We start from the raw sequence: 19,309 nt of genomic DNA, 5'->3' as shown, positions 1-19,309 counted from the left end.
TCACCTCGGACGGGGATGAGTCTGTCTGCAGGAGGGTCACTAGTGACTGGTGTCCTGGTGTGGCTGCAACAACCCAGGAGACAGTGGAGATGATCATGGACTTCAGGAGAGTCACAGTCCCGGCGTTGCCCCTCACCGGCAGACTAACCTCATCACCTTCAGCATCATTGACTCCGACCTTTTCCTGGTCACCACCATCACTCAACCATCAGCTCCCTCATCTTGAAGGCCAAGCAGAAAATGTTCTCACACAGTTTTACACGACCATCAACGAGTCCAGCCTCACCTCAGCGGTCTCCGTGTGGTACGCCAGCGCCACCAACACGGCCCAAAACAGACTGCAGAAGAAGGTGATTTGACTGTAGGCTACCATCTCTCCCAAGACCTGTTTGTCTCTAGGAACCGAGGACATGCAGGTTGAATCGCAGCTGACCCTTCTCACCCTGGTTTTGGACTATTTACAGCTCTCACCTGGGGCAGGAGACCACCAGAGTGGTCCTGTTCATTATCAGTCAAGAAGATATAGGAAGTGTGACATGACAGTCTCTTAACAGGATCTATTATCTTAGGTGGAGCGTTAGGGGTTCACCATCAACCCAAGCCAGGTTACCCTGGTCTGCGTGTCCAGAAGGTCTTGGGTAGCACCAGAGGACCAGAGAACCAGGGTTCATCAGCAATCCAGGAGAAACTTGCGAGGACGTTGAACATTTGAAAATAAGGCCAGGAGCAGGAACTAGATTGTATCCGTTTATCGTGTCTTCAGCGCTCAGACCTCGCCGAGCGTAAGCCTGAACCTGTGAGTCCAGACTCATGATGATAGCTGGTTTTTGTAGCCTTCAGGGCTGACCTTGGTTCACAAGAATGTGTTCATGTGTAGTATGTGTTCTGATGGCGTTCGTGAGCCAATGCAGAGAAGTATCTGTTAGACGTGACCATGAACGAGACTAACCAGAGGTTGGAGTCTTACTGTTGCAGAAGATGGTGTTTGTGGCTCTGCCTTGACTGTGTGTGTGTGTGTGTGTGTGTGATATAAACCAATACATATTTTATAACTTTTATATTTCTTTGACAAAAGGGAGAAAATAAAAGTACAACACATTGTTGATTGTGTTTGATTGATAAATATTTGTATAACTTTTTCGATTTCAGTGAGCAGTTCTACTTTTCACCAGTAGGGGTCAGCAGAACGCTGGTTGATCTACCAACACAATTACACTGAGCTAGAAAAAACTAAATAAGGAATCTTCCCTGTTTTGTTCCAACTTAAATTGACGTATCAACCTTTTTCTCTCAACACTTTCTTTCATCTTATCTAGTTAAGCTGCGGAATTCTCTGTGATGATCAAACTGAATATGAAAATTAACTCAATCATGTAAGATAATAAATACATTTGAAGATGTTTTTCTTTGTTTGGAGAAGGAATAGAAAACAGTATATTTATAGTCAAGTTGTTAGAGAACAGAGAATTTATCTCAAACATTTCAGAATTGGAAGAGAGAAATTTTAAGTTAGTAACTAAAAAGTGGAATAATTGTTATTATCATTTGTCATATACTTACAGTAATCGCATCATTAACTTTATTTACTGTGGAAAACAATAGTTCTTGTTGTTACAAAGCACTGAACTCAGGCTTTGTTCTCTTTGTTGTTTCTGTGTTGCTGACAACATGAACAGATACCTTTTTTATATGTGCCTGCGTTTAATACTCGACTAAACAATGGTACAGAAGAAGTCGTCAACACTCTTATCCAAAAGCAAAAAAGTAAATAAGGAACGCTTCACGAATTTGCGTGTCTTCCGTGCGCCTAATGGCGTCCGTTATGTTCAAACGCAATTTAAGACCCAATTTAACTCCCTCCTCCTCCCACCCGTCGCTCAGATAAACTCCTCTGTCCGTCGACTTACAACTGTTGACGCTTTGTGATGCTATGTATTTGCGGCGTGTGTTAGAGCAAGAGAGGTCGGTTCATGTTTTGTCCTGTATTGTATGAAACTTGGGAAAGTTTAGGTTGTTTTTGTGATAGATTCACAATAAAAACGCTGGGCTACTGTACATTAAAAAATGCTAGTTTTAATGAAAGTTTAGGTTGTTTTTGTGATAAATTCACACTGAAAACGCTAGGCTACTGTACATTAAAAAATGCTAGTTTTAATGAAAGTTTAGGTTGTTTTTGTGATAAATTCACACTGAAAACGCTAGGCTACTGTACATTAAAAAATGCTAGTTTTAATGAAAGTTTAGGTTGTTTTTGTGATAAATTCACAATGAAAACGCTAGGCTACTGTACATTAAAAAACATAGTTGTTACTCTCTATTCTTGAATGGGAGTTTGAGTTGTTTTTTGATAAATTCACAATAAAAACACTATGCTACTGTAGATTAAAAACGCTAGTCTTGAATAAAAGTTTAGGTTGTTTCTGTGATAAAAACATTAGGCTACTCTAAATTAAAAAAGCTATTTTTCAATTAATATTTAGGTTGTTTTTGTGGTAAATAAACATGAACAACGCTGAGCTACTGTAGATTAAAAACTAATTAATTATCCTCTATTCTTGAATGGAAGTGTGGGTGGTTTTTGTGATAAATTAACAATAAAAACACAAGGCTACCGTAGATTAAAAATGCTAGTCTTGAATGAAAGTTTAGATTGTTTTTGTAGTAAATAAACAAGGAAAACGCTGAGCTACTGTACATTAAAAATGTATTTATTACCCTCTAGTCTAGAACTTTATTGATCCCTTCGGGAAATTGTCTTTCCAGCACACAGCAATATAGACGATAGATTCATACAAAAGGATAACAAGAACAAAGTTTCTCTAAAAAGAAAGTGCAAGATCACATCAATCTAAGTCTAAAGATAAAGAAAAGCGCAAAGAAAAAAGGATACAAAGACATGGAATTTCATCATCTTTTCACTCCTGCCCCCAAACTCAGAGTTAAACAGCCTAATAGCACGATTACCTTTATTAACTGTGGAAAACAAGACTTGTTGATGTGTTGCTGACTAAGAAAACTATGTATTTTATAATTGAATTACAAAAATCAATTTACGAAGCACACGAATCATGCTTTGTTAGCTTCATTGCTTCAGAACTGTTGCTCAAACTGACTTTCACAAGCTTTTACGTGGCTCTGTTTAAAACAAAGACTAAACAATGAAACAGTAGATGTTGATACAAAAAGCAAAAAGAAAATTAGGAACGCTTCACGAATTTGCGTGTCATCCTTGCGCCAGGGGCCATGCTAATCTTCTCTGTATCATTCCAATTTTAATTGATGTAACAGCGAACTGTTACACTGGGAGCTTCTGCGCTCACTTCAAAATATAGGTGGTCACGTCCATGTGTCTTTGACTCGTGGTGTTTTGTTGGATCCATTCTTACCATTTTATTTCAGTTTTTTAAAGTAATTATGACAGTAATATGTATAAATGTATTTTAATTCATACAAATAGTCTTTTGTTGATCAATTTAAACATATTTACAGCGTGTTCACAGTAAAGCAGAGGCTCACGGTAGATAAATGCAAATTTACACAGCCTTTGTCTCGCAGGGATTGGTCCAGCCAGTTCAAACGTTCTTACTCTTAGCCAATCAGAATCCTCGAAGGGGGAGGCGGAAAAGAGGAAGAGAACAAAACAAACTGTTTCCTATCAGGAACTCTTGAAGATCTCATGAAGGTAGTTCAGACGATTCTTAGAAAACACACACTTAAAGTAAGATAAAAGTTAGATTTAAAAGTTTTTAAGCGTTTTTTTTTTTAATATATATCTCCAGAACTCTCACATTTAAATTAAATTTTCAACCAAGATTATTCTAACTATAATACTTGTAAGAATTATTTATACTATTTTTATTTTTTAAATAAAAAATACAATTATATTTATGTTTAATCCATCTCTTCTGTTGGTATATTTTGTCTCATAGAAACTGCAGTAATACATTATACTCCGTTCCATGAGAATAACAAATAAAAACGAATTAATACTTGAATATTCTGGGATTAAAGTCATTTCAAGATCAATTCCCTTCTCACTGGCACTAAATTATCTTTCAAGATGTATTTCTTACTTTCATTAAGTATAAAAATGCAGGATACAGAAATATTGATGAGACTCTGGCAAAGTAATGTTAGTAGTATTATTTATTCCTTCTAAGAACTGGTGAGCTACTCATGAAAATAAGTAAAATTAGAATTATGGGTGAATGAATGAATCGTTTATTTTGGGCATGACAGTTTGGATCACATTTTATCATTTCATCATAGTTCGCATATTACATACATGTCCCAAAAGAAGAAAACAGTGGGAGAAGCTCGAAGCATATCTAGTCCCGCCCCCATTAACTTCAAAATATTGATAAACGTTGTTGTAAAGAAGTCATATCTTAAATTGTATAGAAAGCATAGGTATAATCACATCTTAAGTTGTAAAGAAATAACAGGTATAATCATATCTAAAATTGTATAGAAATCATAGGTATAATCACATCTTAAGTTGTAAAGAAATCACAGGTATAATCACATCTTAAGTTGTAAAGAAATCACAGGTATAATCACATCTTAATTGTTAAAGAAATTACAGGTATAATCATATCTTAAATTGTAAAGAAATCACAGGTATAATCACATCTTAAGTTGTAAAGAAATCACAGGTATAATCACATCTTAAGTTGTAAAGAAATCACAGGTATAATCACATCTTAATTGTTAAAGAAATTACAGGTATAATCATATCTTAAATTGTAAAGAAATCACAGGTATAATCACATCTTAAGTTGTAAAGAAATCACAGGTATAATCACATCTTAAGTTATAAAGAAATAACAGGTATAATCACATCTTAAATTGTAAAGAAATCACAGGTATAATCACATCTTAAGTTGTAAAGAAATCACAGGTATAATCACATCTTAAGTTGTAAAGAAATCACAGGTATAATCATATCTTAAATTGTAAAGAAATCACAGGTATAATCACATCTTAAGTTGTAAAGAAATCACAGGTATAATCACATCTTAATTTTTAAAGAAATTACAGGTATATTTACACTATTGCTTTAAAGTACACACATATTTAGACAGACATACTTGATCCCTCTGGAGATCTTTGGGGAATTGGGGTTTCAGTAAACAGCAGACAACAGGAGATACAGAAGTTTCAATAAAATTAACAAAGAGCAAATCAAAAGAACAAAGTCCTAAGAGATAACCAAGTGCAAATATAATGAGCATAGATAAAAGGAGAAAAACACAAAGATCTTGAAATACTTTGGTAGTCCTCACGCTTCTGTAGAACTTCACCACAAATAACGAAAAACGATGACGGCGCAGCTTAGACGTTGACTACCTCGCGACAACAAGGAGAAAAAGAGCGAGAGACTCCAGCTGAGATGCGTACAGTCACTGGGGTCGCCACAGGATGTTTGAGTCAGTCAGCACGGCTTAAAAATGTAATGTGAGGTTTGAGGTGGCTTTAATTAACCAGCTTGTGAAGCAACACAGTTGGAAATTAATTAGTCTTTCTTCACCCCCTGTGAACCTCACACACACACACACACACACTCTTGTTATATTTGCATGTTAATCTTCCCGTTCCTGGAAGCAAATTGGAACAATTCTGAGTTAATTATAAAAATCACTTTCATGGTGTTCATCAGCTCAATAGCGGCACCGTGGAATATTTGTATGTTCTTGTGCTGGTTTTATTTTGAGCACCGGTTTCCTCCGTCTTTTCAAAAACATACAAAGGTTACTATATTCCTAAAAATACTCTTCAGTCAAAAGATAGTAATCAATTAAATGTTGTATTTAACACAATTATTGCAATGTTCATACAGCTTAAGGCAAGTTAAAAGCATAAATATTTTATTATTATTTGCAAAAATTATGTCATAAATACGTGATAAACCAAAATTTAAAAAAAAGTTTAAAAAAAACAAACCATTGATGATATACCTGTGGAGATAATTTCCCCCAAATGTTTTAACACAAAATAAGCATTACTTGCCTGCTACTCCGCTCAATGCATCAGGGAATCTTAAGAAACCAATTGGAATTGTATTAACACTTAAACATGAGCTGCATTTAAAAATAATACTAATAATAATTATAATAATAAATATTAGATAGATAGAGAGATGGACGGACATACTTTATTAATCCCCCTTTCCAGTTCACAGCAGACATTGGAAAACAAGAACAAAGTACAAGTGTAAAGAACATAGATCAAAATAAAGAACACAGATTAAAAGGTAATATTGCAAAGAAAAATGATACAAAGATTAACATAGAATATAATTATTTTTTCACTCCTTCCCCCAAACTCAGAATGAAACAATCTAATATAAAGAGGAATGAATGAGTCCCTGAGTCTATTAGTGTTGCATCATGGGAGGAGCATTCGTGCTGCATCTGCTTCTCTGTTCACTGATGACAGTGTTCAGAGGATGATGTCATCATCATGATGGACAGTAGTTTGTCCAGTGATCTCCTCTCAGTAACTGTCACCAGTGAGTCCAGCTTCAACCACAGAACCTCCTGATCAACCTGTCCAACCTGTTGACACTCCTCTTGGACACATTCCCACCCCAACACACCACAGCATAAAACACTGGCCATCACGGACTGGTAGAACATGCAGAGGAGCTTGATGGATCTACTGACTCCTTTAAGAAACATCTTAAGACGTTTCTATTTGTTCAGGCTTTTCCTTGATTTTCTGGAACTCCTGTTGTGTTATCAGTTTTATCTTGACCTTTAAAGTATATACTTTATTGAATATTGTTTTGATTGTTTAAGCGCTTTGTGACCCTGGTCTAGAAAAGCGCTATACAAATAAGAATTACTTACTTACTTACTTCCTGCAGATGTTAAATGATCGGAGCCTCCTCAGAAAGTACAGTCTGCTCTGAACTTCCTTATACATATGGTCGAGACTCAGAGCTGTAGCAGAAGTCTGAGGTGTAGATGGTGAAGAGGAAAGGGGCCAGTACTGTCCCCTGAGTTGCTCCTGTACGGCAAACCACAGTGTCAGACACAATGTTTCTCAGCCTGACATACTGTGGTCGATCAGTGATGTAATCCACAATCCAGGCAGATTGAAGGCAGATTGGTAGATCTACTGACGAAACAAAGCAAGTGTTCAAACTTTCCTCTCAATCAAATATGGAAATTCTTCCTCGCTCAGGTCGCAGCTATGATCTGTTGCTGTGAGCAGTAGATAGTGATGTAATAATCCTTCCTCCTCCACATCTGCTGCGAACACACACTGGCACAGGCTTCAGGCTTGTGTGTCCTGAGATTTTAGTTTGGATCTCGTCAGTCGCTTAAAGGAACGCGAACACGAAGATTGTTTGTGACTCAAGCACAGTTTGACTTTTGATGAGGCTGAGAAAGAGTGAAACAGATATGAGTCATTGTGAGACTGTTGTTCTCTGACACTGTTTCTCTTTCTTTCATTCTGTTTGAGCAAAAGCTTCTCTCGTAATGGAAGGTGTTAACCCTGGACTCAAACTCAAATGGTTGAGGTTTGCGCCACGTTATTGTTAATCCCACCGAATGTTTCTTGTGCTGAGGCTTCACTCGTCATTACCGTATTTTCCGGACTATAAGTCGCAGTTTTTTTCGGGGGTGCGACTTATACTCTGGAGCGACTTATGTGTGAAATTATTAACACATTATTACCAGTATATCATTTCACATGTTATTTTCACACTGAACCACAAGAGGGCGCTCTAGGCCTGTGTTGATAATTTCGACAAGCGATGCATCTTCTACCTCCGGAGTTAGTGGAGTTGTTTAAAAGTGACACAGAGGATGAAGATTTCATTGGATTTTCGTTATTTGGAGTTACACGGATGGTTTGGTGAACTTCTTAGTTATTTATGCTATAGTTATCTGAATAACTCTTAATATGTTATGTTAACATACCAGGTTCTCAGTTGTGTCGTGTAACGTAACATACCGTACAATTATTCAGCCTGTTGTTGCCTCTATTCTATATTTATTTTAAATTGCCTTTCAAGATGACATGTCTGTTCTTGGTGTTGGATTTTACCAAATAAATTTCCCCCAAAAATGCGACTTATACTCCAGTGCAACTTATATATGTTTTTTCCTTCTTTATTATGCATTTTATGGCTGGAACGACTTGAACTCCGGAGCCACTTATAGTCCGGAAAATACGGTAGTTCACTTCATCACACATGTCCTGTGATATCTGGTGTTATTTACATGTACTTTATATTTACATTATGATTGAAACTACTCCGACTTGACGGTGCTTCAAAGATTTCCAGATTAAAGTCACGGAATATTCTGCTGGCATCGACCCAAATGTGCAGCGGCCAGCAGGGAAATGTGGGACATCACTATTCGTGTAAGTCTTAAAGATTCAAATTAATTTTAATTCCTACACTGCAAAAATAAGGCTGTGCCGCTTTTTCGGTGTGAGTCTGGGGTTACAACCGTCTCCATACAAACAAGATTAAAGTGATAGTTCACCCAAAATTCACTGAATTTCTACTCACCCTCATGTCGACTAAGGGTTGGGATTATTTTCAGAGTAATCTGTTCCTTTTTAGAGTTAGAGACAAACATGTTTGTTCGTTTTGATTTAGCGGCTGGAGCTCAGTTGTCAAAAAAAGACACTTAAAAACATCCAAATACCCTCATACTGCTCGTCTGTAAGGCCATCTTGTATTTAAGCCTGAACCTGAGGAATTCTTCCCAAAAAACGTAAATAAGTCTATATTTAAAGTTTTTTGCAGCGGAAGTTATCAGTGTCACATTGAAACACATATTAAAAGTCGGTGCGCATGTGCTGGATTCAGGCTTCTATCATCTACCAAGTTTAAAATATAGTTTAATATCTTCCAGAACAATTCCTTGTTACAGTCGAGCAGTATGGAGGTATTTTTAGTTTCTTTTTGAACCAAGATGAAGACAACTGAGCTCCAGTCTCTACATTAAAATGAACAAACATTTTTGTCTCTAACTCTAAAAGGGAACAGTTTCCTCTAAAAATAATCCCAACCCTTAGTCGACATGAGGGTGAGTAGAACATGAGTGAAGGTTGAATTCTGGGTGAACTATGACTTTAAAGAATTTCAAAATTCCCCAGCTAGTATCTTCATACGCAATGTTTTTGACTTGAAGGATCATTTGCTGCAAACGTAGAAGGCTCAAAACATTAAGACAACTAAGAGGTAACTGAAGAGTCAAAAATACTTCTTTTTTTTCTTTTTAACCAACTCTGACATCTCTGCAGTTAAAAAGTGAGTTCAGGAAGCTCTCCCTCCTCCATGACTGGAGTCTGAGGAGCTAATGAAGTGTGTGAAAGGCATCCGAACATGATCTCCGCTTCTCTCATGACCCATTTAACTTCCTCTGCACTCTGCTGACACAAAGTGGTGTTCCCTCGACGGTGTGGTGCCTCCAGAGTGTTTGCAACCAGCTTGTTTGCATTTGTTTGACAAAATTAGCATTTGTTTGAAAGTCCAGGGATTTTTGTGTTTGCATGAATGAGAGGTGTTACACCCCCCCCTGGAGAAAACAAAACAAAAAACAACTTGTATCGCAATAATATAGTTCTAATGATATTGAAGCTTCCTGTTGCCATCTTTAACTTTTTCATACCGAAGAGACACAAAAGTTTATCACTGAACATGAAAGTAAGCCGGGGGGGGATTTAGATCTTTTGACTCTGGCCTTGTTTTTGAAGGAAAGGCAACAAAAGATGAGCTTATTGACCAACGGCAGCCGTCATCAACACTTCCAAACCCTCAGATGTATTTTATAGACATTGTCAGGTTAAGAATCTGACTTGAGGCTTTGAAGAAGATTTGGTTTAAAATAAAAAAGTTGTACTCAAAATGACAAGAGTTTAATACAGAACCTTCTCTTTGGAATTAGGACATAATAAAGGAATGGAAAATAAAGCAAGAACGGTTTTATCCACAGCTTAAACACCAGTGTAAGTTACTGATTATCCGAGAGGCGCGAACAAAGTTAAAAGAGGAAAAACAAACTGGATTTTTTCTAGTTTTCCTGGTTTTTCCCTAATGTCTTCTTCTAAGTAAAGAAGGTACGAGTCATTCGCGAGATTCTCACACATTGCATTTCCCACTGAGATCAAGCATTTTTTTTAAACACAACAAAAGATGAGCCTGTAGATACATGTGGTTAAGCAAATTTGATAACACAATAGTGAAGTCAATTACCATCAACATTTACAAAGGGCATTCTCCGGGAGGCGTTACTTTACTTGACTTAACAAAATGTTTTAAAATATTGAATGTTGTCCTCATTTGCCTTAGATAAGGAAGTATATTTCCATCTCTTGCCAGGACCGTTAGCGAACCTTTGTACTGGCGCCTACAACCAGCACATTCCTTATTGGCGAGTCCTTTACGCTCCAGAAATGTCTGGTCAGAATTCACTGAGTTTCGGTCGGCTCTTTGGTCACGTATACATACTCTTTCTGGGGCACAAACTCTGGATAATCCCCAACAGCCTCTGGTGTGAAAGTGGCTTAAAGTCTTTGAATGAGTTCAGTGAGATGTTTGTCATTGATAAGTTAGATCGTGAGATCACAGAACTCGGAGGACATACGTGGATTTGTTATCTGACTTCACCATATTGTTCCGCTCATGACTCGGAGAGAAGAGATTTTCTCAACGCTTAACCCGTAAATCCGAATCGATGACCTGAGGAAAATTGCGATTTGTTTTGAGAGTCGGACGTCGAGAAAGTAGTTCTTCACCGCAGAATACTCACAGACACAGTTGTGCAACGAGCTGGTGACTCCAGAGACTGTTCGGGAACTCAGTGTCCTCACAGAGACTAGTTTCAGAGAATCGTTACAAAGTTTGGTCATTAATCACTTAAGAATGGTCTCAGTGAGAAGTGCCAGCATCCAAACTTCACAGCTGTACCAGTTCTATCACCATTACTTTCTCTGAAGTTGGGGAGCAGATACGAAAAACCTCATTTGAGGTTTAGAGAGTTTGTTTATGAGCTTTGATCAGAGACGGGAGAGGAAGTGAGAGACGGCGCTTCTTTGAAAGTGAGGCCAGGTAGCTAGGACGTCAGGTGAAGAACCCGTTTCCTCGATGACACCGTCTTTGAACATGTTCCACCTCCACAGGTTGACTCTGGAATGTGGGTTCAGACGTGGGCACGAGGATGATTTTGCTGTCGCTGACATTTTCGAAAATTTAAGAGGAAACTTAGGATTTATCGGACATGAGATCCAGGACTCCAGGTCTTTGATTCTTCTATCGCTGTGAAGATGTTTCACTGCAGAGCCGAACAATTCCCTCACCGTGTCCAACCTCAAATATTCCTGCTGGAAGTGTTGTTGTCTATTCACCTAGAAATGACTGTTGGAGATTTTCTTAGGGGAGCAATGAAGACTCACCACCAAGGTTTGTCCTAAACATATGAAGACTCTCAGTTTCTGCATGTGCATTGTTTCTTGCCCTTGTATTTTTGATCTGAACCAACATCGGAATTCAACAAATATAGTAAGTAAGTAAGTATGTAAGTAAGTAATTTTTATTTATATAGCGCTTTTCCAGACCAGGGTCACAAAGCGCTTAAACAATCAAAACAATATTCAATAAAGTATATATTTTAAAGGTCAAGATAAAACTGAAAACACAACAGGAGTTCCAGAAAATCAAGGAAATATATATATAATATATACAGTATATATAGAAATATATAGAAATTGTTGCAGTACGGAGTTTGTACGTTCTCCCCGTGTTGCGTGGGCACTCTGGTTTCCTCCCACGGTCCAAAAACATACAGAGGTTGAGTGTGTGTGTGAATGGTTGTGTGTCCTGCCACAGACTGGCGTCCTGTTCAGGGTGTCCCCTGCCTCTCGCCCAAAGAAACCAAGATAGTCCCTAACTCCCATAATGGAATACGTGGCAGAAAATGATTGAATGAATATAGTAGTGCTAAGAAACTGACAAGTTGAAATTAGAATAGTAGGATGAAAGCGAGGTAGACTGAACTCAATGATCGAAGAAGAATTTTGCAAAGGGTTAAATAAGATTTTAACCAACTTAAGCACAATGGTCAGAAGGTCATAGTGAAAGGAAGATAGGAATATTATCGGGAACAAACATCTACTCCAAGCTGAGTCTAGAACGGTAGCAGTCAGAGCTGCATCACATTCTGTTCCTTCAAAACCGATACAGAACAGAACTAAAACACACATCCTGAGACCTAGTCTGTCCCATGTGTTCTCTTCCCACTCTGAGGGAGGCGTCCTAAGAATTTTTGCAAATTGCTCTCCAGTCCGACTGAAGGTCATGATTTTGTTATTTTGGGAACCCATTTAATTCCCGGCCTGATTGAAAGTCCTGGCCCGAGTGTTCTAGAAGAAGAAGGATTATGGACGATCATACAGTGACAGAAAAGCCAGTGTTAACGAATAAGGGAACCCACATTCCTGGAGAACCTCCACAGAAACTAGATCAATGTCTTCTCCAGGAACCTTGAGATGAAAAAACAGATTTGGAGTTGAATAAAGCAAGAAGAAGTTTATGTGAGTTGAGTCAGAGAAGATGTGAACACTCCTGTAATAAGTGTCTGCTCACCTCTGAAAGGATGCAAGCAGAACAGCTCAGTCGACAGAAAAAAAACGCGTAAGACGATTTGACTTCTATTCGAGGATCTTTCTCGCAGACCTGGAGAGGTTCATTCAAATTCAGGTGCTCAATGTGGAAACCTGACATTTGTGTCGCTGCACTTGTCATCTCAGTGTGCAAATAATGAATCCAGCCGCCTCAGCGAGTTTTACAGTCGACAGTAGACTTTGTAAACCGGGTCATGTCGACTGACACGCCGTCCTTAACTTCTACAAGGATCTCAGACTAAAATAAACCTCCGCAGCTCCCAGCCATTAAACTGGTGACTAGGATTTTGTCTCCTCACCTGCCGACGAACCAAAGGTTCCGAGCAGAGAAGCAAACAAGGATGTGGGTGAAGAGACTCAGTGAAACAAGGTCACATTACAATAATGTTTCATTCATTCATGTAGATCTTCTCGTTATCTTTGGACTGGGAGATTTGTGTGGTTCTATTTTCAGGAGATTTGGCCTTCAGTGTGGTCCAGTTATTTCAAAGAGTGATCGGGACCCCCCTCTGTGATACCTAAGTGATCCTCAAGGGCTTTATAGTCGGCTTTGTTTTCATCTTTCTGAAGTTCGCTTGAAGCACTAACGGCCTCAGCTGGAGCCTTAACCGCACACAGGGTTTATTCTTTAGTGAAATTTCTGGTCCGATGGGTAGCTCTTGTCCGCACCCAATTCCCTGCAGCACTTTCCCAGGACTTTCCCACTGACAGTGTCCTCAAGTCTACGTTTCACAAGAGATGTTTCCTACACAATTTATTCGGACTCAGTTCTGGATCCAGGTTTAAATCCCGACTGGATCCCCACATTTTCTTCTCTTTAAAGTTGATTATAAAATAGCTTACCGTATTTTCCGGACTATAAGTGGCTCCGGAGTACAAGTCGCTCCAGCCATAAAATGCATAATAAAGAAGGAAAAAACATATATAAGTCGTACTGGAGTATAAGTCGCATTTTTGGGGGAAATTTATTTGATAAAAACACCAAGAACAGACATGTCATCTTGAAAGGCAATTTAAAATAGAAATAGAATGAAGACAACAACAGGCTGAATAATTGTACAGTATGCTTACGTTACATGACACGACTGAGAACCTGGTATGTTAACATAACATATTAAGAGTTATTCTGATAACTATAGCATAAATAACTAAGAAGTTTACCAAACCATCCGTGTAACTCCAAATAACTTAAATCCAATGAAATCTTCATCCTCAGTGTCACTTTTAAACAACTCCGCTAACTCCGGAGGTAGAAGATGCGGCGCTTCCTCTTCTACGTCGAAATTATCAACGCAGGCCTAGAGCGCCCTCTTGCGGTTTGATGTGAAAATAACATGTGAAATGATATACCGGTAATAATGTGTTAATAATTTCACACATAAGTCGCTACAGAGTATAAGTCGCACCCCCGGACAAACTATGAAAAAAACTGAGACTTATAGTCCGGAAAATACGGTATGTTGTTGCGAAACATTGTTGTCTTTTTAAAAATCGAGAACTAAATTCAATCATACAAAAAGTAGGAAAGATTAAGGGAGTGCACTGCAGTTGTACCTGGGGTTTTTGGGGGGTTCCAAGTGATTGTGATTCTTATTCCAGTCTGCTTCACATTCAGCTGCCAACCTTCCTTCTTCCTGGAGGAAATGTCTCCAACTACAATATTCTCTAAAAACCTTACCACGTCAATCTCCCGACTGACACCTGACCTTGAACGTTACATGTTTCGACACCTTATTAACCTTCTCCCGTCACTGTCATTGCCTTTTCTCAAGTGATCCTCCAGGAGAGATCTCACAGCCTGACAGGACGTCTGGTGGAGACACTTTTTGAGGAGGAAGATTTTTATAGACCTTCCATCAGGCTCTTAAAGGACATCATCAAAGTTATTTCCCTCTAAAAATAGTCTAAAATTGTCCAGTGTCTGATGTGAACTTCAAAGCTGAGAAAAAGTCAGAGGTCAGGATTGATATGGACACTCTGGACAGGGTTTCCGTCCACAGGAGGACATCTAAAAGCAAAGAACCGCTCACATCCACATCGACTATTCTACACCCATAATGCAAGTTTTGGTTTAGGAAGGAGTTTCAGCAAAGTCAAGACTTTCCTGTACCCAGTTTTCTAGCTCTTATAGGGGGACTCTTGAGTTCTTCTTTTGTCAAGCAGGAACGTAGTCTCTTCAACGTGTCCTGTTTCTGTCTCCTCCCAGAAGGTCAAACGTAGACTCCAGAGGAAGTCAATGTACAAAGATTCCAGAACCACTACTTTGAGTCTCTCACTATTGACTGAGCTCCTCACCTTATCTCAAAGAAAGAGTCTTTTTCTTTGGGTTCCAGTTAATGACCGAAGATTAGAAACATAGACGGGAGAGGTCAACGAGGAGCCTTGTCTTTCGTGCTCACCTTGTTCTTCAACCAGGACAGAGAGATGTTGAGACTTGATAATGACTGAACCTCAGTCTCACTCTTAACCTCAACGGTTTGACCACAAATACTTAAACGCCTCCAACTTTAAAAGTTGTCTCTCCGTCAACCTGGACATTCCACCTTTTTCCCCACTGAGAGAAGATGCTCTCGGATCTAGAGGAGCTTATTCCGATCCGTCTGCTTCACATTTAGCTGCGAATTAATGAGGGCAAGGGTTTGGTCTCAGGGCGCCCACCTCACCGTTGGCTATTCCCAGTCAAAGGTCGTGGAAAGGTCCCGAGGAGTTTTTACGAAGAAGCTGATAAACAAGTCATAAATATTCAAAGAAGTGGAACAAGAGCTGAAAAAAGTGAATTTTATTTCCAGTTGGCAGCAGTTTTGAAGAGTCAAACTGTGCAAGTGTGTGTGTGTGTGTGTGTGTGTGTGTGTGTGTGTGTGTGTGTGTGTGTGTGTGTGTGTGTGTGTGTGTGTGTGTGTGTGTGTGTGTGTGTGTGTGTGTGTGTGTGTGTGTGTGTGTGTGTGAGCGCTGCACAGAGTTAATGATGCATGGAACACTGCAGATAAAGCAAATGGTTCCACGCTGAGTGTTTTTTTGAAATTGACTTATTTATTCATCCTCCTGCTCCAGAAGAGAGTTCTGGAGGTTGAAGAGCTGGAGGGAGGAAAGGGAGAGAGAGCAGCAGAGATTGAGAGGAGGGAGAGCCGCGACGGTTTCCTCCCGAGCGCCTCACTTTGGATCGACTGTGAGCTGGAGACGGGAATCATCCTGCAGCGACGACGAGGGGAGTGTAGGGGGCGCCCCGACAGTCCGAGTGAAGAACCTGCTGCACAGTCAGAACTCTTCAGTGCCAACTTCCACCATGGACAGGATGGAGCGAGTGATGAAGATGGTGAAGCGGATGTCGCCGCGGAAGAAGAAGAGGGAAGGATATGAAGATAGAGGAGGAGTACTGGGAGAACTGGAGAGCCCGGACACGCTCTGCGACGAGCTGTGTCGGTTCAGCCTGTGCATCAGTGGTGAGGGTTCCAGTGATTCCTTTCAACACCTCTTTCACTCAACATTTATAACTTTTACTGAAGAGTTTGTGTTGTCATGCTCACTCTGCTGGGTGCCACGGGTCTGATCCAGACGACGGCTGCTGTAGATAAAAAGGTAGAGGATGAATTAATAATAGTCCGGCTATTTCAGTTTGGCGTACTTTACCTCGCTTAAGGGTGTATTCACTGTGGGGAGTGACTCTTTGTGGAAGATGTTTGTTAAGATGAAGAGAGACATGACTGTACGTTTGAGATAAATATGTGTCATTGATAAAATTCAAGTTTGTTTAATCTTTATACACACAATTTTGACCAGTTGTGAACCATTTTTTTGAAACTGTCTGTATGTAACTTGTAAGGGATGCGTTAGTTTTCTTCGGAACTGAACAGGATTTGTTTCATTTTTTTAACACCTGATAAAAAAAACTGTAGATAAAACTGTAATTGTTTTTTTTAATAGCATACATTCCTAATGTCCATTTAATGTTCTTTTCCTACTTATTTCCTCACTTCTACTACATCTGTTTCTGGCTCCTAGAACAGGGCTAGTTCACCAAAATATTTTTTTTAGTATATTTTCTACTCACCCTCATATTGACTAAGGGTTGGGATTCTTTTTTTAAAATTTGTTTCTTTTTAGAGTTGCAGGAAAATAATCTATGTTCATTTTAATGTAGCGACTGTATCTCAGTTGTCTTCGTCTTCATCTTTGTCCAAAAAGACGCTGAAAAACATCCAAATACCTTCGTACTGCTCGACTCCCTCTTTTATTGAAGCCTCAACATGAGTGATTTTACCACAATATCTTTAAAAGTCTATATTTTAAACTTGTTTGTAACCTAAGTTTAAAGAATAAAATGTGATACAGACTGGAAGTACTAGGGGTAAATATAGCGAGGGTCGACTGTGCACTTGAATTTTGGGTCCAACTATCATTTTAACCATTTATTCTTCCTTTGCTTGACAGTTTGGGCTCAGTGTGACACGATGACTAAGGATATTAGAATTTTATTTTAAGCGTCTTTTTATTTTTGGCATCTCCTGGAAGAACAAAAGATGATGCCATCGTGACCACAACATCTGCAACACTTTGAAACTTCCCGTCACAACTTTGTGTCCCGCGATAGATTCAACTTACAGAGTAATGAGATGCTACGGTTTTAATTAGACGAGTCTCCACGCTGGTCCTCATGTTCTTCAAAGACTCTCTAATGCAATTTGCGGAAAGTTCAATAATTTTGGACGCTCTATTTAAAGAAAGAAATCAGCTTTGATCTCACACACACACGTGGCAGGAAGACTGGAGTGCGGGAAGGCGAGTGAACACAGGAAAGTGTTTCATCAAACAATATTTCTCGTCACTCAGCAGAACGCGGCAGACGAGCTTCAAACAAGTGCAGACAAAAGCGCAGCGAGCATCAGTGCGCGGCAGGAAAGTGGCACTTTAACACGAGCGCGAGAGGTTTCTCCTCCAGAGTCGTCGCGCAGAAGAGACAACACTGGCTGCTGTGAACCCACTCGTGATCACCAGATAACAGCAGATCTGAAGCTCGGCGTCGAAACAAACAACGCGGCTCGTGTGTTTAACGAAGTCAAACATTGTTGACGAAAGCGCTTCATGCTTGGTCCCTACGGAGCCAGACAATTACTGGTGTCACCATCCCACTCCTGACGCCACTACAATGTCCGGTTCAGAGTGCTTTTCTGTTGAATAATTCATCATAAAAGTCTGAACATTTACTCCAAGTCTCTTGCTTTACCATCGCAGGCCTTGAGTGTTTATCTGAGTCTTCTATAAGTGACACACACTGGTCATGACCCCATGACCATCCAAAGTTTGAATCAGAGGCCGGATTAGAAGTGGAATTATTTGTGCACATATTCAGTTACCTCCACAAAGTGTGAGTTTTGACCCTGTTTTTTCCCTGGTTCGTTACCAAAATGCCAGTTGAATAGTGTTGGTTTGTTGTCAGTTTGTAAATAGAAAAGTGGTCAATTTGTGTATGGCAGCGACTCTTCAAAACTGTCTACGGTTGGATAATGATCGAAAATACAGACCATAGTTACGGTTTGTCCATTCTATAAAGTATTATTATTCGCAAAATATCTTTTGGGAATAAAAACAGGCTTTTATGTTCACAGAAGCCACGACATTTCAGCATCATTGGCCCATATATACAGCTGATTTTGAAGGTATAATGTTTTGAATTAAGTGTCTTTTAAATAGATCTTGGACATCCATTGTACTCATCAGTAAGTAAGTAATCATTATTTGTAAAGCTTCTTTTGCAGGCCAGGGTCACAAAGTGCTTAGAACAACGACTACAAAATAAATATAAATTTAAAAAAGGCTAGGACAACACAGTGGCAAACATAGCAGCTTCTGATTAAATCTTGTTTACCATAACCACACCCACTCTGATGTGATTGGTCAAACTTCGTGGTATGTCACTGCGTGTCATCAATCCTGGAGATCTCCACCTACAAGGGAATGTTTTTACTAGCGCTTGAGTCTATGTTGGTAAATATAAGGTAATATTTATACTGAAACATCCTGTCATGGAACCTTTAAGACGGTGGTCTTTGCATGTCTTCGCTCTACTCATCACATCCTCATCTTGACAGGTTAACTGGGTCGATTGACTTGGTTGAGTCGTGGTAGAACAACTGTATTTAACTGGAGTCACTGAAGAATCCAATGACTAATATTTCCGGAAACGTTCTGGGGGAACAATCGCACATATTTGAAAGATCAAAAACGTCTCAGAAGTTCGAGACGCCTGCTCAAAAGTTTTTGAGAGTATCGAGATGTACCTCCTTGACTCTGCATGTCCTTCTGTTGAGTAGATCCTGTCCGTCCTGATCTAAACCTCCCTCTGATGTGGGCGAATGTTTCACTCTTCAGCACCACTTGTCCTCCGTCTGGAAGTGGATCCATTTCCTCCCAAAGTAGCCTTTTTAATCACCTGCTTCTCAGCTTGTCTATGAGGATTGTTGAGTGTGTGAATCATGGAACCGAACCAAGTGTACTCGACCGCCTCGTCTGGTCTAATGTGTCTCACTTTTGGACTTTTTCTCTAACTGGCCTCTCTGGTCCAGTCTGTCCGTCTGTTCCGCAGCAGGTCGCGCCTCCAACCCTGCCAGCAGACCTCCCTGGATGCAGAGGTCACGCGGAGGTCGACTGCAGAGGTAGATCGTGG

At 39.5% G+C, this 19,309-nt stretch overlaps 1 protein-coding gene and 1 non-coding gene across 5 annotated transcripts in view; one reads left to right on the top strand and one right to left on the bottom strand.

Annotated features, from left to right (window-relative positions):
• The window catches only part of grip2b (glutamate receptor interacting protein 2b), a 197,692-nt gene that overhangs the window by 65,248 nt on the left and 113,135 nt on the right, over positions 1-19,309 (top strand). For 2 of the 4 annotated variants that reach the window (XM_087801819.1, XM_087801818.1), the window contains exon 1: positions 15,928-16,088. The exons of the other annotated variants lie outside the window; for them this stretch is intronic. In XM_087801819.1, the coding sequence (XP_087657945.1) occupies positions 15,932-16,088 (157 nt within the window). In that variant the 5' untranslated portion in view covers positions 15,928-15,931. Of the gene's footprint in view, positions 1-15,927; positions 16,089-19,309 lie in introns of those variants that run through there. 4 annotated transcript variants of the gene reach the window in all.
• Positions 3,193-3,299, bottom strand: LOC148070130 (U6 spliceosomal RNA). The gene has a single exon (XR_015712952.1). It is a non-coding gene; the product is annotated as a U6 spliceosomal RNA (small nuclear RNA).

Source organism: Callionymus lyra, chromosome 10, assembly GCF_982586985.1.
Source record: "Callionymus lyra chromosome 10, fCalLyr1.hap1.1, whole genome shotgun sequence".
Taxonomy (NCBI): domain Eukaryota; kingdom Metazoa; phylum Chordata; class Actinopteri; order Syngnathiformes; family Callionymidae; genus Callionymus; species Callionymus lyra.
Note: the sequence above shows the minus strand (reverse complement) of the source record. Positions and strands in the feature narration are given on the sequence as shown.